Raw genomic sequence first — 20895 nt, 5'->3', positions numbered from 1 at the left:
CTATAAACTGCAACAACAGTCTGGAAATTCCTTATGTCTGAAGTCATGTCAGCTAGTGATACATGTCAGGCCCCTCAGGAATGGCTACTGCAAGCCTATTTACACTGGTCTACAGTATCATGAATTCTAAAGGCTTGTCAGCTTTTGAACATCTTATAACATCAAAGAATGAAAAATTCCATCAAATCATCGATTAAAAAGCACAAATATATTTCACTTATTGCATTTGATAATCTCAGGCGCAAACAGAAAAATGCCTTGTTCCTTTTATGAGAAAAACAGAGGCAGCAATGACCACAGATAAAAGCTGACAATTGATTTCATGTTGATTAAATCCTCTTTAGCAGTTTGCTTTTGATGCTGCTTTCTTCTTATATTTCTAATGTTAGTATGAATGTAGTATCTTTCCACAGAGGCTTGAAAATGATTGTCCATAAAAGCAATTTTATTCCTGTTCAGTTATGTTTAAATGTGTTACCCAGGATTTTAATTCAAAGCTCCTGTTCAGCTCACATCAAGAACAGCCTTCTTTAATATGAGTTTGCTAAACTAAAATCTCATTTACAGGGATTCGTCTGCTAGTTCAATACGTAGTGGCAGTTCCTATACCAGGAGAAAATGGGAGGAAGATGTCAAGAAAAACAGTTTGAATGAAGGTCCTACATCATTAAACACAAGTTATCAAAGAAGGTGTGGGATTTTCTCTTATCTTTTTTTTATCAAAATAAACTTAAAAGTTAACCAATACTGAATAATTTTGTAAGGTTAGTTTAAATTTGAATGGTGACATTGAAATGTTCATAATAATTGCAAACTATGTATTGCAATGGTTGTGCTGGTTTTGAACGTGCAGTTGTATGCTGATGCAGTGGTTGTGCTGATTTTAAATTATGTAATTAAAGTTAGATGCTTCCTTTTTCTGATTGTTTATTTCAATTTGGGGCTCATTTGACTCTTTCCAGATGAGTTTAGTAGACAAAGGTAATTATTTTAAATGTTGACATAGAAGTAATTCTGTTTGGTATCTGAAAAGGGGAAAAACACTATCTGTTGAATTCTGGTTATAGCATGACAGTCTTGGAGGTATTGGGCTGCTCTCCTTAATTGTAAATTATAGTCATTCCTATGTTGAGTATCAGCATTATAGTATACATAAAATTCACGTGAATGCAAAGTAAATTATGAAAATACAAGAACAGTTCTCAGGTGTGCTGGTTCCTAATTTGCGCAGTTTTCTCAGGAGGAATCATATGCTGCACATATATACATTATTAACTTTGCTGCATTGTGTAGTTTCAATGTAGCTATTTGAGTTGAATTCTTCATTGTAATTAGTGGGGCAATAAATAGCTCAAATGAATAGATCATCAAATTAACAGATCAAAGAGAAGGTTCAAGTAACTAAGCTGCACATTGGTACATGCTGCTGATGTACATGATAGGTACTTGGCATTTTTTTTGCCTTGACATTGATATTATCAGTAACCAGGCTGTCTCATACAGCATAATACCTGTTTATTTCTTGTTAACCTCTTGCCTTAAAAAGAAAAGCCTCCTCAATTTTCCTAATTTTAAGTTTAGGAAAGATGTTGCACAAATTTCTTGTTCTGGATGTGAAGTATCAACCAACAGTTGATATATGAGAACAATCTTTGCATGTTAGCTTTTTCAGTATTTACACTCCTGTCTTCATACTAAATGTGCTCATCGGTTTTAAATTGCATATGGTGCTTTATTAATGTGTTTCATTGTAGAGTTGTTTCTTATTTGTAATTCTAGAGTTGATAATAATACAAAAAATCATCAATTGCAGAGAAGAATCTTTTCTTAAGTCATTAGCAGTTAATATGATGCTTTCTCTGTCCTAACTGTGGATTCTGAGGTTTAGTCATGGACAAGCAACCTGACCTGGTAATGCAAGATTTATTCACACAGAACGGTGGATAAAAATGTGAAAAACACTGGGTCTGCTTTATAGCTTGAAGAGCAAGGGGAAAACCTGAGTGGGAGGTTATTCTTCCTGGGAATGATGAATGTTTTTTTTTTAATGAGGCAGTATATTTAATTGGTTTCAAATTATAAGAGGAGTGATGATATTGATGACATTTTCTTTCCTGACAAGCTGTGCAGTAAGGTTCTGTATTTTCTGAGGTATTCAGTGTGGGTGAAACAGCAGTTTAAAAATGGGACATTGGGGGCCCTATATGAATACTTTAGTAGATGTGATCAGGACAGTCTTACATAAAAGAGTGAGATTCCATTCTTTATCTTCTTTGGTGAAGAAATGGTCTGGACTAAGGGACACCTCTGCTGCCCTCCAAAGTCATAAATTAAAAGTCCTAGTCAAGGAGACAATGAAGAAAATGCTTCTTTTGCACCAGAAGTGTCCAAGACTCAACTGAGGCAGAGAATACATGGGCAGAAATTTAATGGATCAATCACAGCTTGGTGATATTTTAATGAGTAAATATAAGTAATAAATGCAGCCATTGTACATGTCTCTCCTTCAGCGGCTCCTTTGGTAGAAGACAAGATGATTTGATAAGTTCTAATGTTCCAAGTACTGCATCAACAGTTACCTCTTCTGCTGGTCTTCAGAAAACACTGCCTGCCAGCACAAACACTACAACGAAGAGTACAACGGGTTCTACTTCAGCAGGTGTACAAAGCAGGTAATAGCACCAGGACACTTCTTTCCCCCTTTTTTTTTTGTCAGGTCTACTGTGTGCTTATGTATGTGCATGCGTTCTTGTTTAGTAGATCCTGGGGCTCTGGATTTTTTCACTTGCCTGTTAAATTTGTTGCGATTTTGTACAATTTGGCTCAAAAATTGTGAATGGCTTTCTACTATAATGTGAAAGCCATGTTAGTATAAAAGAATAATTTGAATGTTAGAAGGGTGTGAAGAATTAAAGTTCAAATATTGTGAACTGCTAATTCTAATTTATTCAATTGATTAGCTCAAACTGAGCTTTCATAGTAGAGAAATTTCTCAGTTTGCTTCTTAAAAAAAAATCCATCCCTCAATTTACATGTTATTAGTTGTTTAGTAAAGTGCTTTCATTGTTTAGCTGTTTCCTTTTCTCTTTTTTTGTGTTGCTGCTTGTTATGCTGTAGTACCTCAAATCGTTTGTGGGCTGAGGATAGTACTGAGAAAGAAAAGGACAGTGTTCCTACAGCAGTGACCGTTCCTGTTGCACCATCTGTTGTAAATGCTACAGCCACTACCACAGCCATGACTACAGCTACTTCTGGCACTGTGTCCTCAACATCAGAGGTCAGGGAGAGACGGAGGTGTGTAAAGGTCCTAAGAGTAATGTTGCTCTTACACAAAAGTTGTTTTTTTTTTCTTATTTAAAGGAATGTGTTGGTTACCACAGATTTGAACAGTAGAGTGTGTAAAAGCAGTGTTGTTTTCCTGCTGTATATTGAAACAACTGGTACCTCTGTTTATCTGAGACATTAGTACTAGTACAGACCATTCATGAAATTTAAACTGCAGTATTGTGTGGTTTTGACTGACCTTGGGTTCTAATATGGTATATGGTATTTTCAGATTCATATTTCTCTTAATAGATTAAATGAGTCCTCTTAAAAATACCCACAATGGAACTCTGTAAAAATGCTGAATTAAAAATAATAAAATGAGTAATTAATTAATTGCAACAAGTACATTGCTGCTGATTGAGGCACTGTGCCACTGGCAGTATGCTAATAAGTTACAGTGTAGTATTTTTTCAATCATTTTGTATGCCTGGCATTATTGAGAAGAGAGTATTGAACCCAACACATTCTGCTTATTTCATTGCATGATTTAGGGTCTCTTCTACTTGAAACATAGTCATACAATTTTTTATGCAATGCTTTAAGAGATATTCAGTATGAAGAATGAGTAAGAAGGTGATGTAAATCATATTTTAAGAATATGGTGGGTTTTTCTGTTCACAATTATGTGAAGGATGAGTTAAGATTGGTGCTTATTTGTTTCCATAAAGAGTTGTATCCTGATATTTATGGAAGCAAAAACAAAACTTGAAAAGTTTGTTATTTCCTGTTAGCTTTCCCTCGTTCTTCTTTTTCTCGATATATATAAATGTTTATCCTTTAACCCTTCTGCTGAAATGCAAGTTCAGATTTCTGTGTTGCTCCTGTAGTAGTTTTGAAATGTATCTTCTGTATCAGTGCCAGATATATGTATCTCTGTATGTTCACGGAGGTAATGAAGCTGTTCCTTATTACAGAAGAAAACTTGATTCTTTTGGTTCACTTAAAGCAGTAGCATTTAAAGATTCCTTATAGCTTGAGGCCTAATTAGGGTAATCTGTTTTCGGTGGTCTTCTTTCCTACCCAAAATTGAGATAAAATAACTTCTATGATGTGTGGTTTCTGTTTTTATTATTCCCCACCATGATTCAGGAAGTGTCCACGTGTGCTGACAATCTGTGTCAATAACAACTGTAGTCAGAGCCTGCATTTTTCATAGGGAAATTTGAACTGAATCAAACAAATGAAAAGCTAAACAGAAAACATGCTTCTTTTTTATTCACAAATAGTTTAAAATAGTTCAGATTTTAAAATTCAAATGCTATTTGTCTTATATTAGCTAGAAAGGTAGATAAAATTAGAATTAGGCTTTTGTTGTCTTGTTTGCTCTCACTAGCGTGTGTATACTAATGTGCATATACTGCATATGTTTTAGATACCTGCAGATGGCCTGAAATTCCATGGTTTTCTCAGACTGGGCTGTTTGTGTAACATACTACTGCAGATGTCTTATTGGCATATTGGCATATAAGCATATCCATGAACCTTAGAAATCAAAATTGGAATAATTGCTGCATGCATTTGAGAATGTAGTGCTCTAAATATGAGCATAAGCCTATCTATCTGTATATATGCAGATAGATATATATGTGTGTGTATCTACATATGTTTCTATGCACATGAAAAAATGGATGTATACAAAATAGTACATGCTATATACTTTCTTAAGTGATGAAAGTATGCTTGGAAGAATATTTCAAAGATATTTGGAAAGTAAAGATGTTATAAAGTACTTTATTGATGAAACATGTAATGATGCATCATTTTGGAACAGCTGAAGAAGCTATATTCTTTATTTGACTTTTAGGATTGGTTTAGAGAAACAGGGAAGGAAATCACAAACTTAAGTCCCTGAGTCTTTGTATCATGAATAATACAGCATAGGTAGCCATGTGTGGCACACGCAAGGGATGCTAGGGAAGGGCTCTTTCTACTCTTGAATGTAGCTGCAGTGTGCATCTGAAAAGTTGAGCGTTTTCCTTTTCTCTCAGTGTGATTGAAAGTATTTCAGATTTATTGGAAGGTAGGTGTAGGTACAGCAGTTACTAAAAAGCAAGTTATGTGAGACAGTTCATAGCAATTGTCAAGGCCTAAAGATGATACCTTCTCTGCAGTCAAACTCTCCTAGGTAGGTGGTGTTTCAGGTCAAGTCAGCTAAAGCACCCTAATGGGCACCCTTTTCCTCGTGTGGATAGAGCCACAATAGAGTTCTTGGGAAGTGGAAAGTCAATCAAAAATGCTAGTTTCAAGAGAACCACATAAGGAAATCAAATTAACATAGTGTGGGCTTTTTAAGGTGTGCCACAAGATGAGAGTTGTTTCAACATTTTAAGTATAGCAGCTAATTGTAAATATTTTAATAGGGGTAGAATATAGGTTGTAATCCACAGGTCTGTGTAAATTAAGTTTTTTAACTCTTAAGATTGTTTCAGAATGGTTTTTCGTATGTGCTAAGGCTAACAAATATATTATTAGGTGAGCAAAGAACTACTCTTTCCATACATGAATTCTTTCAGTGTTAATAGATGATGGCATAATCACTAGCCAACTATAGAATAATTAACCAGTGATTCTTAACTATTCTTAACTAATGATTTATAAAAAGAGACAATTAGAAAATACTTTTTACAAAGGGGCTTGGATTAGTTAAAGCACAGATGATTAATGTGAAAATATGGTAACCACCTCCTTAAGGATTTTTAATTTCTGGTGAAGTGGATGATATAATTAGGTTTTCTGCATTAGCAATATGTTTAGGTTTTCCTAAAAGCTTACAAGTTATGTTAAAGGTTAATACACACACATATTTGATATATAAATGTCTAACTGGCTGAATCGCTGAGGTCTTCTGCCCCTGTGTTAGTAAACCTGTGAAATACCAAAAAGCTGGAGTTACATTTATAGAAAATGGTAAAAAGAAATCTAAGTTAAGTAAGAAAACTGTATTTTAATTGAATTCTAAGGCTGCTGTCTTGATGAATAAATAGATCAGTATGATATGGGTGAAATGTCTGAAATGTAATCTGTCTTATACAGTTAAATATTTTCTTCTGACAGCTTTGGTTTTCAGTGTGTCACATTTGGGGGGTGGGGGGGTTGACCATTTAATGCATTTGTACAAAAATTATCATGTGCCAATTTTGTTTGTAATTAACTCTTTAGATCATACCTCACTCCAGTACGGGATGAAGAGTCAGAGTCCCAAAGAAAAGCTAGATCCAGGCAAGCAAGACAGTCTAGAAGATCCACACAGGTATAGTATTACTAAAGCTTCTACATTTTTGAAAACGTACTTGTAACATAACTCTTGAGAAACAGGCATAGTGTACTGCATTTGTTTCCATTTCTAATTCCTTTTTTCTGTGCATGGGCTATTGTATATATGCGGTTGAGCTGATCAACACATGGCTAGCTAATAAGATTCATGACATAGGAAAAAAATTTTCAATCTAGTTTTTGTGGGGAAGGAAAAATACTAAGAGGTTTTTTTTATGTGCTAGTAATCTAGTATATAACTGCATGTCTCCTTGCAGTACTTCTCTCTCTTAGTTTACATACGGACATATTTGGAGGTTCTTCCCAGTTTCTATCAGTATCTATCTGCAACTAGCCCAATCCTAGCACAGGGAAGGACGTGGCAGTAGCAAAACAGAGTATCTCTAATGGTACTTGATTGCTGTTTGGGCAGTGGAGCAACTGCCAACCTCTATCTGCTGACAAACTGAGAATAATCAGCAAATAGTCCATGAATAAAACAGCACAAAGAAATAGTCTAGCCACTGTCCTTTCCTGTTTTCAGTCTGAGTCCATAGCTACATTGTTTACTGATGTTACTTTCGAATCTTTGCAGTTTTAAACCCCTCAAATACTTCTGGTTACCTTTCCTAATGAGGGATCTGTGCTGCTTGGTACAACTTCATCATACAGGAGTTATTTTTTACTTCTTAATACTAATTCAGAGTCCTGAATGATGGTCAAACTACAGGCCAACTCTTGCTGAATCTTTACAGTGAAGAAGCTACCAGGAATTACTGTATAAAACTTTATCAACACTAAAAGCAATTAAATAATTGATACGATGCAAAGTGCCTTTGAAGAATAGATTACAAAGTGTTTTGAGCAATGTCTCAGTAAGATACATCAGCTGAAAAGCATAATAGGGAAAAGCTGTCTTCAAAAAATTGTTTGCTTACTGAGCTTATTTCAAAACTAGTTTTTAGCCTCAAAATAACAAGAGACCTTTTAGTGTTGCTGACCTTAAAATCCAATTGCAAGGAATTAATTTATATAGTATCAACATTTCTGAATATATAAGTATTATATTTTTAGGGTTCTTTCAGAACTGTTTGGTATGCATACGGTCATATTGGAAGCATCTAGTGGATTCTTAAATTATTTCTTTAGGATCTTCTATGCAATCTGTATCTACTAGTTCAGCTAAAAATTGTCTTGCTAGAGAGTCTGTGGTGGATTGCATTACTGCAAATACTTGCTACAAGTCAGAGGGATGTTTGGTTCCAAGATTCAAGAGGCAAGCTTATAGGTAGAATATATAGGTAAAATTATTTCTTAATAGATGGATTTAATTTTCTTAAGTTGATTTTTTTTCTTTAAAATATTTTTGTAATGTGATAATTACATTAATGCTAATGTTATATTAAAATGGTGTTTGCTGACAACTGTTTTTACAGGGTGTAACACTGACAGATCTTCAAGAAGCTGAAAAAACTATAGGAAGAAGTCGTCCCACACGAACCAGAGAACAGGAAAATGAAGAAAAAGAAAAAGAGGAGAAAGAAAAGCAAGACAAAGAAAAACAAGAAGAAAAGAAAGAATCTGAAACTAAAGATGATGACTATAGACAAAGATATTCCCGAACTGTTGAAGAGGTATTTTCATGACGAGTCTCTTTAGATAGACAAATTATGCAAATCTTTACTCCAACTATATTTTTTTAATTTTGGTACTACTATAAGAGTTATTTATATAGTTAAATGTTTTTATATCCTATGGTTTGTATTTGTTATGAATTCTGACATTTTTCTGTTAAATAGCCATATCATCGCTATAGACCAACTTCAACTTCAACATCTTCATCATCCACGTCTTCGCTCTCCACCTCCACTAGCTCTCTATCAACTTCAAGTCAGCTAAACAGACCAAACAGCCTTATAGGTATAACTTCTGCCTATTCTCGGAGTGGAACAAAAGAAAGTGAGAGAGGTAGGAGTACTGTTTGTGAAGGGGATTTTGTTGTTTTAGTTGGCAACGGGCAGCTTATGTTTCTAGAGGTGTTTCAGAATGGGGTGAGATATGTAGGACCACTGGGGATGTACCTTGCTTCCATCTTCTGTACAAAATGTCAAAATTTGCATATAGAGAGGAAAAAAGACCTTCTGTATTTGGTGGTGTTTTCCAGCCGTTTAGTATTTTTCAATTGTTGGGTCATAGAAATGTCAAATATACTGCCATAAATATCCACATAATGCTCTAATTTCTGCTTTAACATGGCAACTGTAATAAAATACCCTATTTCAGGGTCTAAATACTTGCCGGTATTACAAAGGAATTTTACTTGATTAAAAAATTGCTAAAAAACGGGGTTTTTTTTCCAATCCTTCTGCATTGAAGACTTGAACGATGCTTTATTTCTTTAAGGACCTCTGGGTTATGTGAGCAGCTGGAAAAGGAAGGGGAATGTTTCCCATTGTAGTTCAGATGTAACCATACTTCTGGATACTTTTAACTAGTTTATGTAATCTTAAATTGAGGATTAGATGGATGGTTCAGAGATCACAAAAAAGTTCTTCTCTGATATTACAGAGATTTTGCCCTCATTTCGAACATGAATCATGTGCTGCAATTCTAAGAGATGTTGTGTCTGATTCTTTGGCTTTCAAAGGAGGAGCCTTTTAACATGCAGTGTAATTCCTGTTCTTGGACTTGACACAGTTGACTTGAGAGCAATACTTTAATTCAAGTTATTGATCAGTAACTTTAGAAAGGTTACTGATTGAAATTGATAATTTTGTTTTACAGAGGGCCAGATAAAATGGTCCACTGATGAAATCTCTGTGAATTTTATAGCAGTATTGCCATACTCCCTAGAATGGTGTTTTGTGAGGAAGTTATTGGGGCTAGGCCTCAGGCATATGCTTTGTGATTTTTTTCCACCTTTATCCTAACATGAACTGAAATGTGGATAAAGATTCTTTAGTAATGCATGTTTACTCTAGGAAACTCTTTCTAGATTGTTCTGTGAAAAAGTTTTTCATTGGTAAATATTAGCTACCACAGGTTCTATCTTTTTTTCAAATTATGACTTTTGGAGAAACAATACACTACGATCTGAAATCCCAGAGGTAAAATCCTGGTTTATTTAATTAGGAAAGGTATATGTTCACCACAAATATTTGTATTTCCCTTCTTTCCTATTTAATTCTTGCTTCCTAAGCAATCCAAAAAAACCGAAAATGTTTATTTACCTCTGGAGACTAATGATGGTAGTTATTAGTGATTAGTTATTCTTCCATCTGAACTCAATTCTGTGGTTTCTTTATTTAATAAAAGAACATCAGGCTGAATAGACTGTGTGATAAGAAGTAAAGAACTTTGATTTGGGCAGGTTTTTTTTTTGGGTTTTTTTTGCCCAAATTACTTGTAAACATATAGGGGAGCAAACACAATCATGAGTTGTTACATGTATTTTGAATTGTAATTACATTTATTTTAAAGAAAAAGGACATCTGTAAAATAGTACTAATCTAGTCTAGGAGGTCCTGTTTTATTCTTCCTTAGAGCAAAAATGGAGAGAATGGTGATGAAAAGGAGAGGACTTTAAGGAGGACTTTTTAAAGTTGTGTTTTGTTTAATACTGAATTCTTGATGGATGCAAAAAATCATCGTTGTTTGATGAAGAATAGTGAAGAATTATCTTCTCTTACTTCTATACATTTGCTGACACAGGTGTTACAATTATTACATGACAGTTTTGAAAACTGAATTGTAAGCCCAAGTTGTATTGTATAACTGTTACATTAAGACATTTTGTTTAGGTGACTGAGGTATAATTAGTATTTGCAGTATTTTAGAGCTATGTGTTCTGGGAAGTGTATATTAAAGCAAACCCTGTATGTGGTAAGAAGCTGTTTAGCAAATTTGTTTCAGGTAAAAAGAATTTATTTTGAGCATTTTAAAGTCTGAGATTAAGTATTTCATAAAACTAGATTGTGTCATAATTCAGTGAATGAGAAAGTTGTTATTAACAGAAGGGGGCAAAAAAGAAGAAGAAAAGGAAGAAGATAAGTCGCAGCCTAAATCTATAAGGGAAAGACGGAGACCAAGAGAAAAACGACGATCCACAGGGGTTTCTTATTGGACTCAAGATGTAAGTAAAATTCACTTGTAGCAAAATGGAATGTATATAGTGCACTCTTAAAATAGAGAATTGTTTAGAGTAATACAATATGTGACTAATAATTTTAGAAAAAATTATGCTTTTCAAGTTAAATATTCTTTGTTTTTGTTTTGGTGCTTTCAGGAGCAAAATTAAAATTAAGTCTTTTTCAGCTGATACTGCTAGTAAGAATTCTAGAACACTGTAGTAACCATAACTTTATAGGAATTAATCATAAACTAAGGAAAGAAATAATTATTGACTATATGTTTTCTCTTGCATGCATATCAGAGCTGTAAAAATGAGACTTGTCATTTGGCACATTGCAAGTAGCTATATACTTAGCAACTTAAAGAACTGCTGTGAGATTAGAAGGGTTATAATTGATGTCTCAGACTAGTCCTTTTCCCTTTTCTTTGTCATGGGATCAATATGTAACGTAAAAGCAAGATTTTCATGTGTCTAAGGCAAAGTTGTTTCATCTCCTTCTGTTACTGAAAACATGTACTTACCTGTTAGAGAATTTTTGTTGTATTCTCTGTGGAGTATTCCGCTGCTCTTACATTTTCATAGTAAAAGCATAGAATGCATTAAAATCTTACAAAGCTTTCAACACTTTAATTATTTTTCCTCTCCCACCTCTTTCACCAGAGTGATGAAAATGATCAGGATCACCAGTCCGATTCAGAAGAAGGAACAAATAAGAAAGAAACTCAGGTAATTTAAGAAAGATAATTTGTTGATTAACTTTTAAAAGATACATTTTGATTGTAAAATTTTTGTTGCAGTTAAATTTACATATCAACAGTGACCATAACTGGCGATTTTATCTTCCATTCTGATTATGTAGAATTAGCATCCAGAAAGTGTAGATGAAATTTTTGACACACAGGCCAGGGACATGATGCAGCAGGTTACTGGAGCAAGCATTCAGTTTCTACCCAGCAAAAATCTTTATTTCATCTACACAGTTCTTTTCATAGAAATTATGTCCAATTACTTACACACACTAATTAAAACCTTTGAAAATTAAACCCAGTGCTGTCATTATTACAATTAACAAATAATGTGAGAAGTTAATTTAATGAAGCACAGAGAGTTGAAGAGCACAATGTATATAATTGCTCCATTGAACAAAACGGTTTTCTGAACATCCTAAATCAATGTTACTGGTCTTGTTAAAAAGTCAGTGGAAAACAATATAATGGGCTTGATTTGATAGGAAAAGTCCTTAAAAACAGAATGGTATGTGACAGTGGGATGAAGAGGTGTTAAAACGGAATCAGTAACATAAGCTGTTCTATAAGAAGAAGGTATTTCTTTTTACCTAAACCCTGGAGTAACACACTGCAGAATCAGGTTCATTACTGAGGAATAAAATTCAAGTGGTATTTCTTTCTTTTTTGTAAAAGTTTTCATTACCTATTTCTTAACTGTTTTCATTAAGAGATTCATTCTGTGCCATTTTGATTTGCTGTATTTTTAATTTCCATGTCACATTAACACAAATGCTTAGTCCTCTTTCCTTTCCTCCCAGTACTACATATCATTATCCTTAGAGCTGTAATTACTTCACATTCTGTTCTGTAGAAATTAATTTTGGTAGAACATGCTGTGTGATGCTTCTGACAGAATTAATAAAAACTACAGTGAAACAGTGGTAGATCAGTCCCAAAATTATTAATATTAAAAGGGTGAGTGTGTTGGGCTGGAATGGTGGAGAAGCATAGAATTGACTGACCAAGAGTTCTTGGGCAGGTGCACTTCTTGTTGTGTGCCGGTGGTGAATGAAGTTCCATCCACCTGGCAGCTGGTCGTGAGTGGGATTCTCCAGGGGTCAGTGTTGGAGCCAGTCGTGTTTAATACTTTCATCCATGACCTGGCTGAGGGGGTGTAAGGCACCCTCAGTCAGTTTGAAGATAACACCAAGTTGGATGGGAGTGTGGATCTACTGGAGGGTAGGAAGGCTCTGCAGAGGGATCTGGAAAGGCTGGATTGATGGGCCCAGGCCAACTGGATGAAGTTCAGTAAGGTGGAGTGCCAGGTCCTAGACTTGGATCACAACACCACCAGGCAGTGCTACAGGCCTGGGGAAGAGTAGCTGGAATGATGTCCAAGGGATAAAGTATCTGGGCCTTCTGGTCAGCAATGGCTGAACATGAGCCAGCTGTGCCCAGGTGGCCAAGAAGGCCAATGGCATCCTGACCTGGATCAGCAATAGTGTGGCCAGCAGGGCCAAGGCAGGGATCATTCCCCTGTATTCAGCACTGGTAAGGCCAGTAGAAACATTGATCCCGTATCTTAATTTATTATTTTGAACTGAAGTCATTGTTATGTTTAAAACATTATAGCTAATGTTAAAGAAGTGGAAGAAGAAACAGTGAATTTGGGGAATACCATTCTAATACCTTTGATAAAAGGGAAGCAAACCCACAATTCACCAGCTGCTGAAATGACTCCAATGTTTAGGTGTACTCCAGACTTTTAGAGTGTAATGTTAATGTCCTTGTAAATAATTTTTTGGCAAGCATATTCAAGCACACATTTATTTTCTTTTCCGGACATAACAAAATTGAACCTTGACAAGGTTCAGGTAATACATACTGGTGGATAGCATGTGCATTTGATATAACTGTTTAGTTGTATTTGTTCACAGGTTGTTACATATTTTAATTAAATTATTGACTGATACACTCCTTTTCTCTTTTCTCATCTCTCTCCACTTCAGAGTGAGAGCCTTTCAAGGTATGTGCAATTTAAACAAATTAATTTAGAATTGTTACACTTTCTGTCTGCATGTTGTCATTTGAAGTTGTTTATGTACAAATTCAGCTTAACTCTGGTAGTTGGGTTGAGCTTTAAAAGGCTGTAGTGATACTTATGTTTTGTACGAAGTATGATTGTAAAGCTGCAGTACTGCCATGTGTGGGTGTAATATGCCATTCTGGGTGATATATTGAACTCTGCATTTGTAGTGCACTGAAGGCAGTCTGGGCATTTTGTAGAACATGGTGGATACAGTAATATTCCCTGCAGATTTTTCAGCATGGACTCAGCTTTTACAAAGAAGACAAGGAGTTTTTGTTGCCCTGCTTTTAGAATATCCTACTGAAAATTTTATACATAACCTCAAGAAAAACATTACAGCCTCTGAAAATCGTATTTCCTTAAGATCTGTTAAAAAGTAAATGCTGAAATGTTGATTTTTTAAAAGGAATTAATTTCTTCTTGGACCATTAGCTTTAATTATCAAACTTTATTATGTTCTGACTCTGGTGAATATCTGTTAAATGAAACTGCTTTAGCACATGATTAGTTGAAGAGTGAACAGTGTGAAAATACTCTTAACTTTATTAATACTGGTTGCAATATACTTATTAGGATAAAGACTACTGAAGATTTGTTTCATCAGACGCTTCTGCTGAATTACTAGAATTCACAACAAATAGTTTTGCAATCTTGTTTTCTGTAATAAAGCTTTGTGAATTCATCTAGGCTATTCATCTAGTGGTTTTTTTAAAACACTTGAATTAAACTAATACGTTTTAAAAATATATATGTTCTTTACAAATAAAGAATTAAACTACCTAAGCTAGTATAAAGTATTTAAGACATGTAAATATTTGCTTGCATAAAATAATTTAATTATATTTAAAATATTTCTCTGCATGCATTGCTCTGCAGACTGAGCAATTTGAAAACATTTTCACCCAGAATATTGATGTACTGGAGAATGTCAAAATGAAATTTGCATCAAATTAGAAGACAGTGGTCTAACTAAAATACATAATTGCATTTGGTTTTCGGCTGGATTAGCAGCAAACTCAAACTATTTGATACAGTCAGTGGTCTCAGTTTGGCTGCAAAGACAAAGAAAAATCACAACTTTTCTTTTACAGATATGATACAGGATCGCTCAGCACGTCTTCAGGTGATCGTTACGATTCAGCGCAGGGTAGATCGGCATCACAGAGTTACCTTGAAGAACGAAAACCATACAGTAGACTAGAAAAAGAAGATAGCCCAGATTTTAAGAAGGTATCTGATCCAATAAGTTCAGTGCAAAAATAGAACTTTACTGTTTTTTGTATATTGTGTGAAAACACTCTCACATTGCACCAGAAATGCTGCTTAAAGTGACTCAGCTGAATGGAGAAGCATAGCAACTGCTGCAGTGGGGGAAAATACACGTTATGAAACAGCTTCTGTCTTCTGTACCTTTCTCTTCAAGACTAGGGAGAAATCCAGAGGAGGCAAGATACTTTTCTTATGATAAATACTATCATATTATTTTTTTATTTGATTGTATCATTAGAAATTATGTACATGTATGTGAAGCCTTTTATGTTTGCCAGCCTATATACATAAAAGGTAAAAATATGTTTAGTTCTTGCTTTAAAATAGAGGAGGAGTTGTTGAAAAGTTTAGTGTGGTGATGTAATCTGTGAAGTTTGATGAAAAAATGCAGCAAGTATGTTTTTAATATTTGTAAGGTAAGTTGTGTGCTCCCTATGCAAAGCTGCTTGTTTTTAGAAATATTTAGTAACCGTTCCTCACAGCACTTGCTAATTCTAAACATCTTTATTTTACTTCTTCAACTGTTGATGTATTTTTTGACTTTTCACATGGTTCAATCATAAGGTTTTTCGGCTAATCTCACTATTATCTGGTATTTTTTAACAAGTATTTTCTCTTAGCTTTATGAACAGATTCTAGCTGAAAATGAAAAACTGAAAGCACAGTTACATGACACCAACATGGAACTTACAGATCTTAAGCTGCAGTTGGAGAAGACCACTCAGGTTTGTATAAAACAAAAAAGCGTGTACTTAGCCAACAATGTAGGTAGTAAACCAGACGCACCCCATGCTGTGGGCTGCTCTTTGCTAGGCATCAGCTTTTTTTTTATCCAAAGATGGGAACGGAGAAGAGTACTTCTGTTTCTAAAGAGAAAAGAGTGCAGGATTCTGGTCTTCCGCTGTGAACGAAATGTGTGAGAATGCTTCCTGTCCGCTTAAGTAGTAGCGGTTCTCGCCAGCATATATCTGCATGCAACTTCTTTGCAGGTTAGGGATAAACACTTTCTACACTGTTACGCTTATATTGAAGCTGACAGTTGGGATTGATTGATTAATTCATAAACCTGCTGGCAGATTGGCATAACCTGCCAGTTCTTCCTGGCTGGTTATCTTGGAAATGAAGAGCAAATAGTGCATTTGTGTTATCGATAACTGCTGTCAGATAACAGTGCTGCATACAGGAATACAAGACACATACACTGAAGTTACATTTGTCTAAACTTGTCTACTCTTGCTGTAGAGTTTTTCATATTCTCAGATCATATTTACCACAACTTACCTGTACTTAATTGTCTCTCATATGCACCCTGTAAAGTGAAGAACACCTGTCAGTGAAGAATATTTAAAAGATGCTTGTTTTGTAATGCTTTTACATGGAAATATTGTATTGCTCCTGTTAGCCAAAAGCTGTGTAGTGATTAAATAATAGGGATAGTAACAGAGGAAGTGCATGATAAATCCAGTTCAATCTTTATCTCAGTGTCACTTCCCTGAACACACTTTAAAACGTTTTTGATTACATACTTCAGACAGAACACTAAGATGTCTAATTGTTTTTTCCTCAGTTCTGTGTTGTTTAAAACACATGTCAATGTCTTCATCAATTTTGTGTTTCAGAGACAGGAGAGATTTGCTGACAGATCACTCTTGGAAATGGAGAAAAGGGTGAGTTTTAAATACTCCAATCCAAGCTTTCTTTTAGTTTGTTTTGCAGCCCCTGGTTTGGATATATTTTAGTAGGAACAGAAGCCTTTCTTATAACTTGCATTCTTTGGAGGATTTGGGGATTTGAGGTTTCAAAGTGGCAATGAATGTGAGATGGAATTACTCTTAAGAATTGCCTTTAGTTTGCCTGTTCATTTGTGGTAGCCCGTTTCTAAGCTCTGTGGCCCTCCAGGGATCTGCCACTTGTTCCATCTCATCCAAAACAATGTTGACATTCCAGAGGGTTAAGCAGATTCATTGTGTCTCATCTTTTAACACATTTCCAAGATTCAGAGAAGTTAATTTCCTCAGAGCTTTGCAGAGGCACCAGTTACTGTTGTTAATGAGATTGCTGTTTCTGCCTCACAGACATGAGACCTTAAACCTGCTAATGATATAAAATTATCTGCCTCTTTCCTTGTACTGCAACATTTTTCAGAGCGAATATGATACTGGGGCAGGGGGAGAAAGGGGAAGAATGAGTCAGCCGTGTGGGAAGAGGCACATCAGAGTCAGAGACAACCCTAAACTGGATGGGAAAGAAGTAATGTAATAAATTCATATGTGAGGTAGACTACAGGAATTATTTCAGAAGTTGGACACATGATAATTTTAGGCTGTAGTTTCATGCTAATTTAAAATCCAACCCTGTAAAAGTTCCGTTTCATAGCAGTGTAAAGCAAACTACATTGATATTGTGGTGGTCTTGGCTTCCTTCATGATTGACCATGTGTTCTTTTCCTCTCCCTTGATCCTGGAGTGACACATTAGAGACAAACAGGGAAAAACAAAATTTAACTTTGGTAGTAATAAGTCATGTGGTAAACATTTATTTATCCCTGGTAAATTTCATACTTGTTAGCCTTTTATATTTACTTTCCAGTATTTTAGGTTTAGAAAACATGATTTAGTTCTACAAAACTGTCCGGTATGTAAACAAACACATGGTAGATTTCATAGGAGCACATGAAGATGTAGAAATATTCTCAGGCACTTCCTGAAGTTTCATTATCTTTATCTTAATAGTCTCTCCAGTTAATTGCTGCTGTTTAGCTCCTGGTTGTCTCTCTCATTTTTTGGCAGTCTGCTGTGGGCAGTGATTTCACCAGTAAAAAGGTTTCATCAGCAGATTTAATTGATTTCTTTCTTGCTGTCATGGCCACACAAGTGGACATTTAATTATTTAATAAGTGTAGCTGCATCCATTACTGTGTAGGTTCATAGGTAATGTATGGAGTACTGCATAGTAAGACATTATTTCAGTTTTAAATTACTGCTTTGCTTTCTCCCAAAATAGGCTACTGCATTAAAACAATTGGCTTTATTAGAAATTTTTGCACTTTTTTTTTTAAGACATTCAGTCCAACAGCAAAATGTCTTTCAGAAATGTAATTTTTCCTAAATATATTAGTATTAAATCTAGTGGGTAAAAAAATTACCTTAGTGATGAATGTGTGTAACTCAGGTGCTGTATGGCTGAAACAGGATTTACACAAAATTTATACATCTAAATTTTATTTATAAATACACACTTCAGACAGGAATTTAAATGAGGAATATATTTATGATTGTATTTTCTCTGTTGTTTAAATCTGAAGTTTCTTTCACTTTGAAAGCGACTGAAGCAGGTTTCTCAGCTGCTAGTCATCAATAGCTGATCTCTAGAAATAAGCATATCAAATTCAGCATTTAAAAATAATTTTAAAGACACTTTTTAATGTGTAATGTAACATTATAAGTGCAAAAATTAAAAGAAACCGTAGAGCTTTTCTAAGTATACTTCTCCAAGAATATGACTTCAATAAAATAAAATATAAAACTAAAGATGTTTATATAAATTACATAGAGAAAAGGGGAGTGGAAGAGTAAAATAGTGAGGAAAAATTGTAAGAAGTCAAAGGTTGACAGAGCAAAGCCTGAAGGCAGCTTCGGACTATGACATTTTCAAGCTGAAACCTGCCTTATCAGTGAAGAAAATGACAATATGTGTTAAGCCTAGATTTGCACAATAGTAAAATTCAGAAAATACTGGCTTTGAATTTTATTTGAATTCAGCCTTTCAGAACTGGGTTTTCATGATGTGTCTTGGTGATGCATTGTCAATATTGTTCATTTGAAAATTCTTTACCAGAAAAGGGCTATTTCCGTGGGGATGGGGGTACAGATCAGAGCACAGATGGAAGATCCTAGCAATACATGGGCAAAAATAAGGGTTTCTTTAACAACCTGTCACTATTCCAAATATGCTGAAAGCCTTTTGCAGAATTTTGTATGATGTGGTAATAAAACTTAAAACCAAAACTTAAACTTCCAAGGTTCTGTGTACCTCAGTCTCACTGCACAATCCTGTAGCTCCTAGTTGCTTTCATAAATACAAATGAGCAATTGTAATTCATAAGGTGAGATATTAGCATGTATTTTTTTTTTTGAGCTATAGATGTTCCTTGGCGTAACTTACAGAGTTGTGGAAGTAAATAATAAAATTTTAGACCACAAATACTTTCTTTGAACTAATCAAATAATACTGGCAAATCTTCTCAATGAAACTGCAGTGCGTTATTTCGTTGGCATCCCTCAAGCCAGTTCCTAAAAGAATAAGCAGTTCAAGAAAAAGAGGAGCATAGCTTCATCTAATTGGAACAAAACAGTTTTACAAAGACTATTATATCTAGACCACTTTATTTTATATAATGTGAAGTATTAAAAGTTAAATAAATATTTTACTGAAATATTTTTTATTGCTAATAGACAAGCTCAACTTGCTAGTTAAGCAAATGCTTCAAAATGATTAAGAATTTATAGACACCTGAAATTTTGAGATTTATTTGATCATCTCTTGATAATCGAAAGAATTGTTGACTATTGCTTCATATAAGAACACATATGTTATTCTAAAAAACTAGTAGGTAACACTTACAATTCTAAGTAATGTAAGACAGTGGGATTTTTTGTTAGTTACATCAGTTAACTCACTGGTACTTAATGCCCATTACTATCATTATAAGAAAAGTCTTAACTCGAAGGAGTTAAGTACATTAAGTAGTAACAACTGCAGTAATGTATTAATCTGATAAAAATTAAGGTTGTTTGCTATAATGAGAAAATGTTGGGGTATAACTGCACTGTGATTAAACTAAATTCAAATGATTTATATCTGAAAGGTGACCGGCAAGAGTCAGTATCTACTGGGCGGTATGATCTAACCAAAGTTTTACACACCTCAGTCAATGCTGCTTGCTGTTTGCATAACACTGTTGTATGCAGATGCATATGTCCACTTTGCAATAATCTGTTGCTTCTGCCTCACACTCTGGAAAAATCTGAATGTAGAGTACTGATAACTGCAGCTGCTTTTAAATGAGAAACACTGCATTGTCTGACACAGGAAAGCAAGCAATCAAGCTATAAACCCCAAAGTCTATTGCATTAGCTGCTCATCTATCAGATGTGTTGAAAAATAGGTTTAAACAAAATTATTTGTTTGTGTGTCTGCACTGCAGACTGCAGTGTAGTATGGAAAACCCTAAGCTAGCTTTCCATCAGCTGGCTTGGTTATAAAATCAGTGCAATCAATTTCCATACAAAAGATAATTTCTCTTGTTTCTCAGGTAAAAAGGGAAATAAAAGGAAATTTAAACTATACCAGAAATGCAGAAAATATTCTGGGAAACATTTTCTCAAGAAGCAGCTGATCTTACGTAGCTAGATTTCTTTGATACTCAGCTAAGTCTTATAATGTCAATTGGTTGTATCAACACCAGGTTGCAGTTCGGAGTGTGGACAGATCCCACTGAGCTGACACAGATGTTTCGACTACCTTTGTTTGTCTGTGAAAGCTTATTTTTTGTGCTTGTATCTTTTAATATTCTTGTTTGTTTCCAATCATTTTCTGCATTTCTTGGATATTAAGGTCTTACAAAAGCCTAGCTCATGAAAAATAAATCCAAACAAGTGGTACTTAAAACCTTTCTAAATTAATTTAAAGGAGGGGATATGTTTTTTAGGATCTGATATGAATTTCTATATTTCTTTCTCCTTGGATATTAAAACTCCATATTGACCAGATTTTCATATATCACTGCCATCACAAGTTTCCTGTCCACACTATGCTTTTGGTTGTATGATCTTTGAAACTTGAAGTATTTCACTGTTACCACAGTATTTACAAGCTTTAATTTTTAAAACTTTGTATTGTTCAGCATTAACACACATCTTCTGATTTAGGAAAGAAGAGCGCTAGAAAGAAGGATATCTGAAATGGAAGAGGAACTGAAAGTAAGTAAATTAGTACACTGTTAATACTATTAATAATAAAGTGTATTATTATGTCAGTGAGATGTAGTCTGGCAGTATTACTGGTCTCTGTAACTTCATTAGAACTAAGTTACAGCT

At 34.7% G+C, this 20895-nt stretch overlaps 1 protein-coding gene and 1 long non-coding RNA gene across 13 annotated transcripts in view; one reads left to right on the top strand and one right to left on the bottom strand.

Annotated features, from left to right (window-relative positions):
- The window catches only part of PPP1R12A (protein phosphatase 1 regulatory subunit 12A), a 110588-nt gene that overhangs the window by 81204 nt on the left and 8489 nt on the right, over positions 1 to 20895 (top strand). For 4 of the 12 annotated variants that reach the window (XM_085045598.1, XM_085045649.1, XM_085045595.1 and 1 more), the window contains 13 exons: positions 568 to 690; positions 2511 to 2672; positions 3118 to 3294; positions 6487 to 6577; positions 8016 to 8213; positions 8379 to 8547; positions 10593 to 10711; positions 11372 to 11437; positions 13449 to 13465; positions 14620 to 14758; positions 15418 to 15522; positions 16417 to 16464; positions 20728 to 20778. In XM_085045598.1, the coding sequence (XP_084901724.1) occupies positions 568 to 690; positions 2511 to 2672; positions 3118 to 3294; positions 6487 to 6577; positions 8016 to 8213; positions 8379 to 8547; positions 10593 to 10711; positions 11372 to 11437; positions 13449 to 13465; positions 14620 to 14758; positions 15418 to 15522; positions 16417 to 16464; positions 20728 to 20778 (1465 nt within the window). Of the gene's footprint in view, positions 1 to 567; positions 691 to 2510; positions 2673 to 3117; positions 3295 to 6486; positions 6578 to 8015; positions 8214 to 8378; positions 8548 to 10592; positions 10712 to 11371; positions 11438 to 13448; positions 13466 to 14619; positions 14759 to 15417; positions 15523 to 16416; positions 16465 to 19664; positions 19696 to 20727; positions 20779 to 20895 lie in introns of all 12 variants that reach the window. The other 8 variants (XM_085045612.1, XM_085045667.1, XM_085045616.1 and 5 more) reach the window with 5 other exon arrangements.
- LOC146443488 (uncharacterized) lies at positions 18200 to 20142 on the bottom strand. Its single transcript, XR_014847830.1, has 2 exons — positions 19723 to 20142; positions 18200 to 19089 (listed from the first exon to the last, which is right to left on the bottom strand). It is a non-coding gene; the product is annotated as an uncharacterized LOC146443488 (long non-coding RNA).

Source organism: Lichenostomus cassidix, chromosome 1Aa, assembly GCF_008360975.1.
Source record: "Lichenostomus cassidix isolate B80296 chromosome 1Aa, HeHo_3.0, whole genome shotgun sequence".
NCBI classification, from domain to species: domain Eukaryota; kingdom Metazoa; phylum Chordata; class Aves; order Passeriformes; family Meliphagidae; genus Lichenostomus; species Lichenostomus cassidix.
Note: the sequence above shows the minus strand (reverse complement) of the source record. Positions and strands in the feature narration are given on the sequence as shown.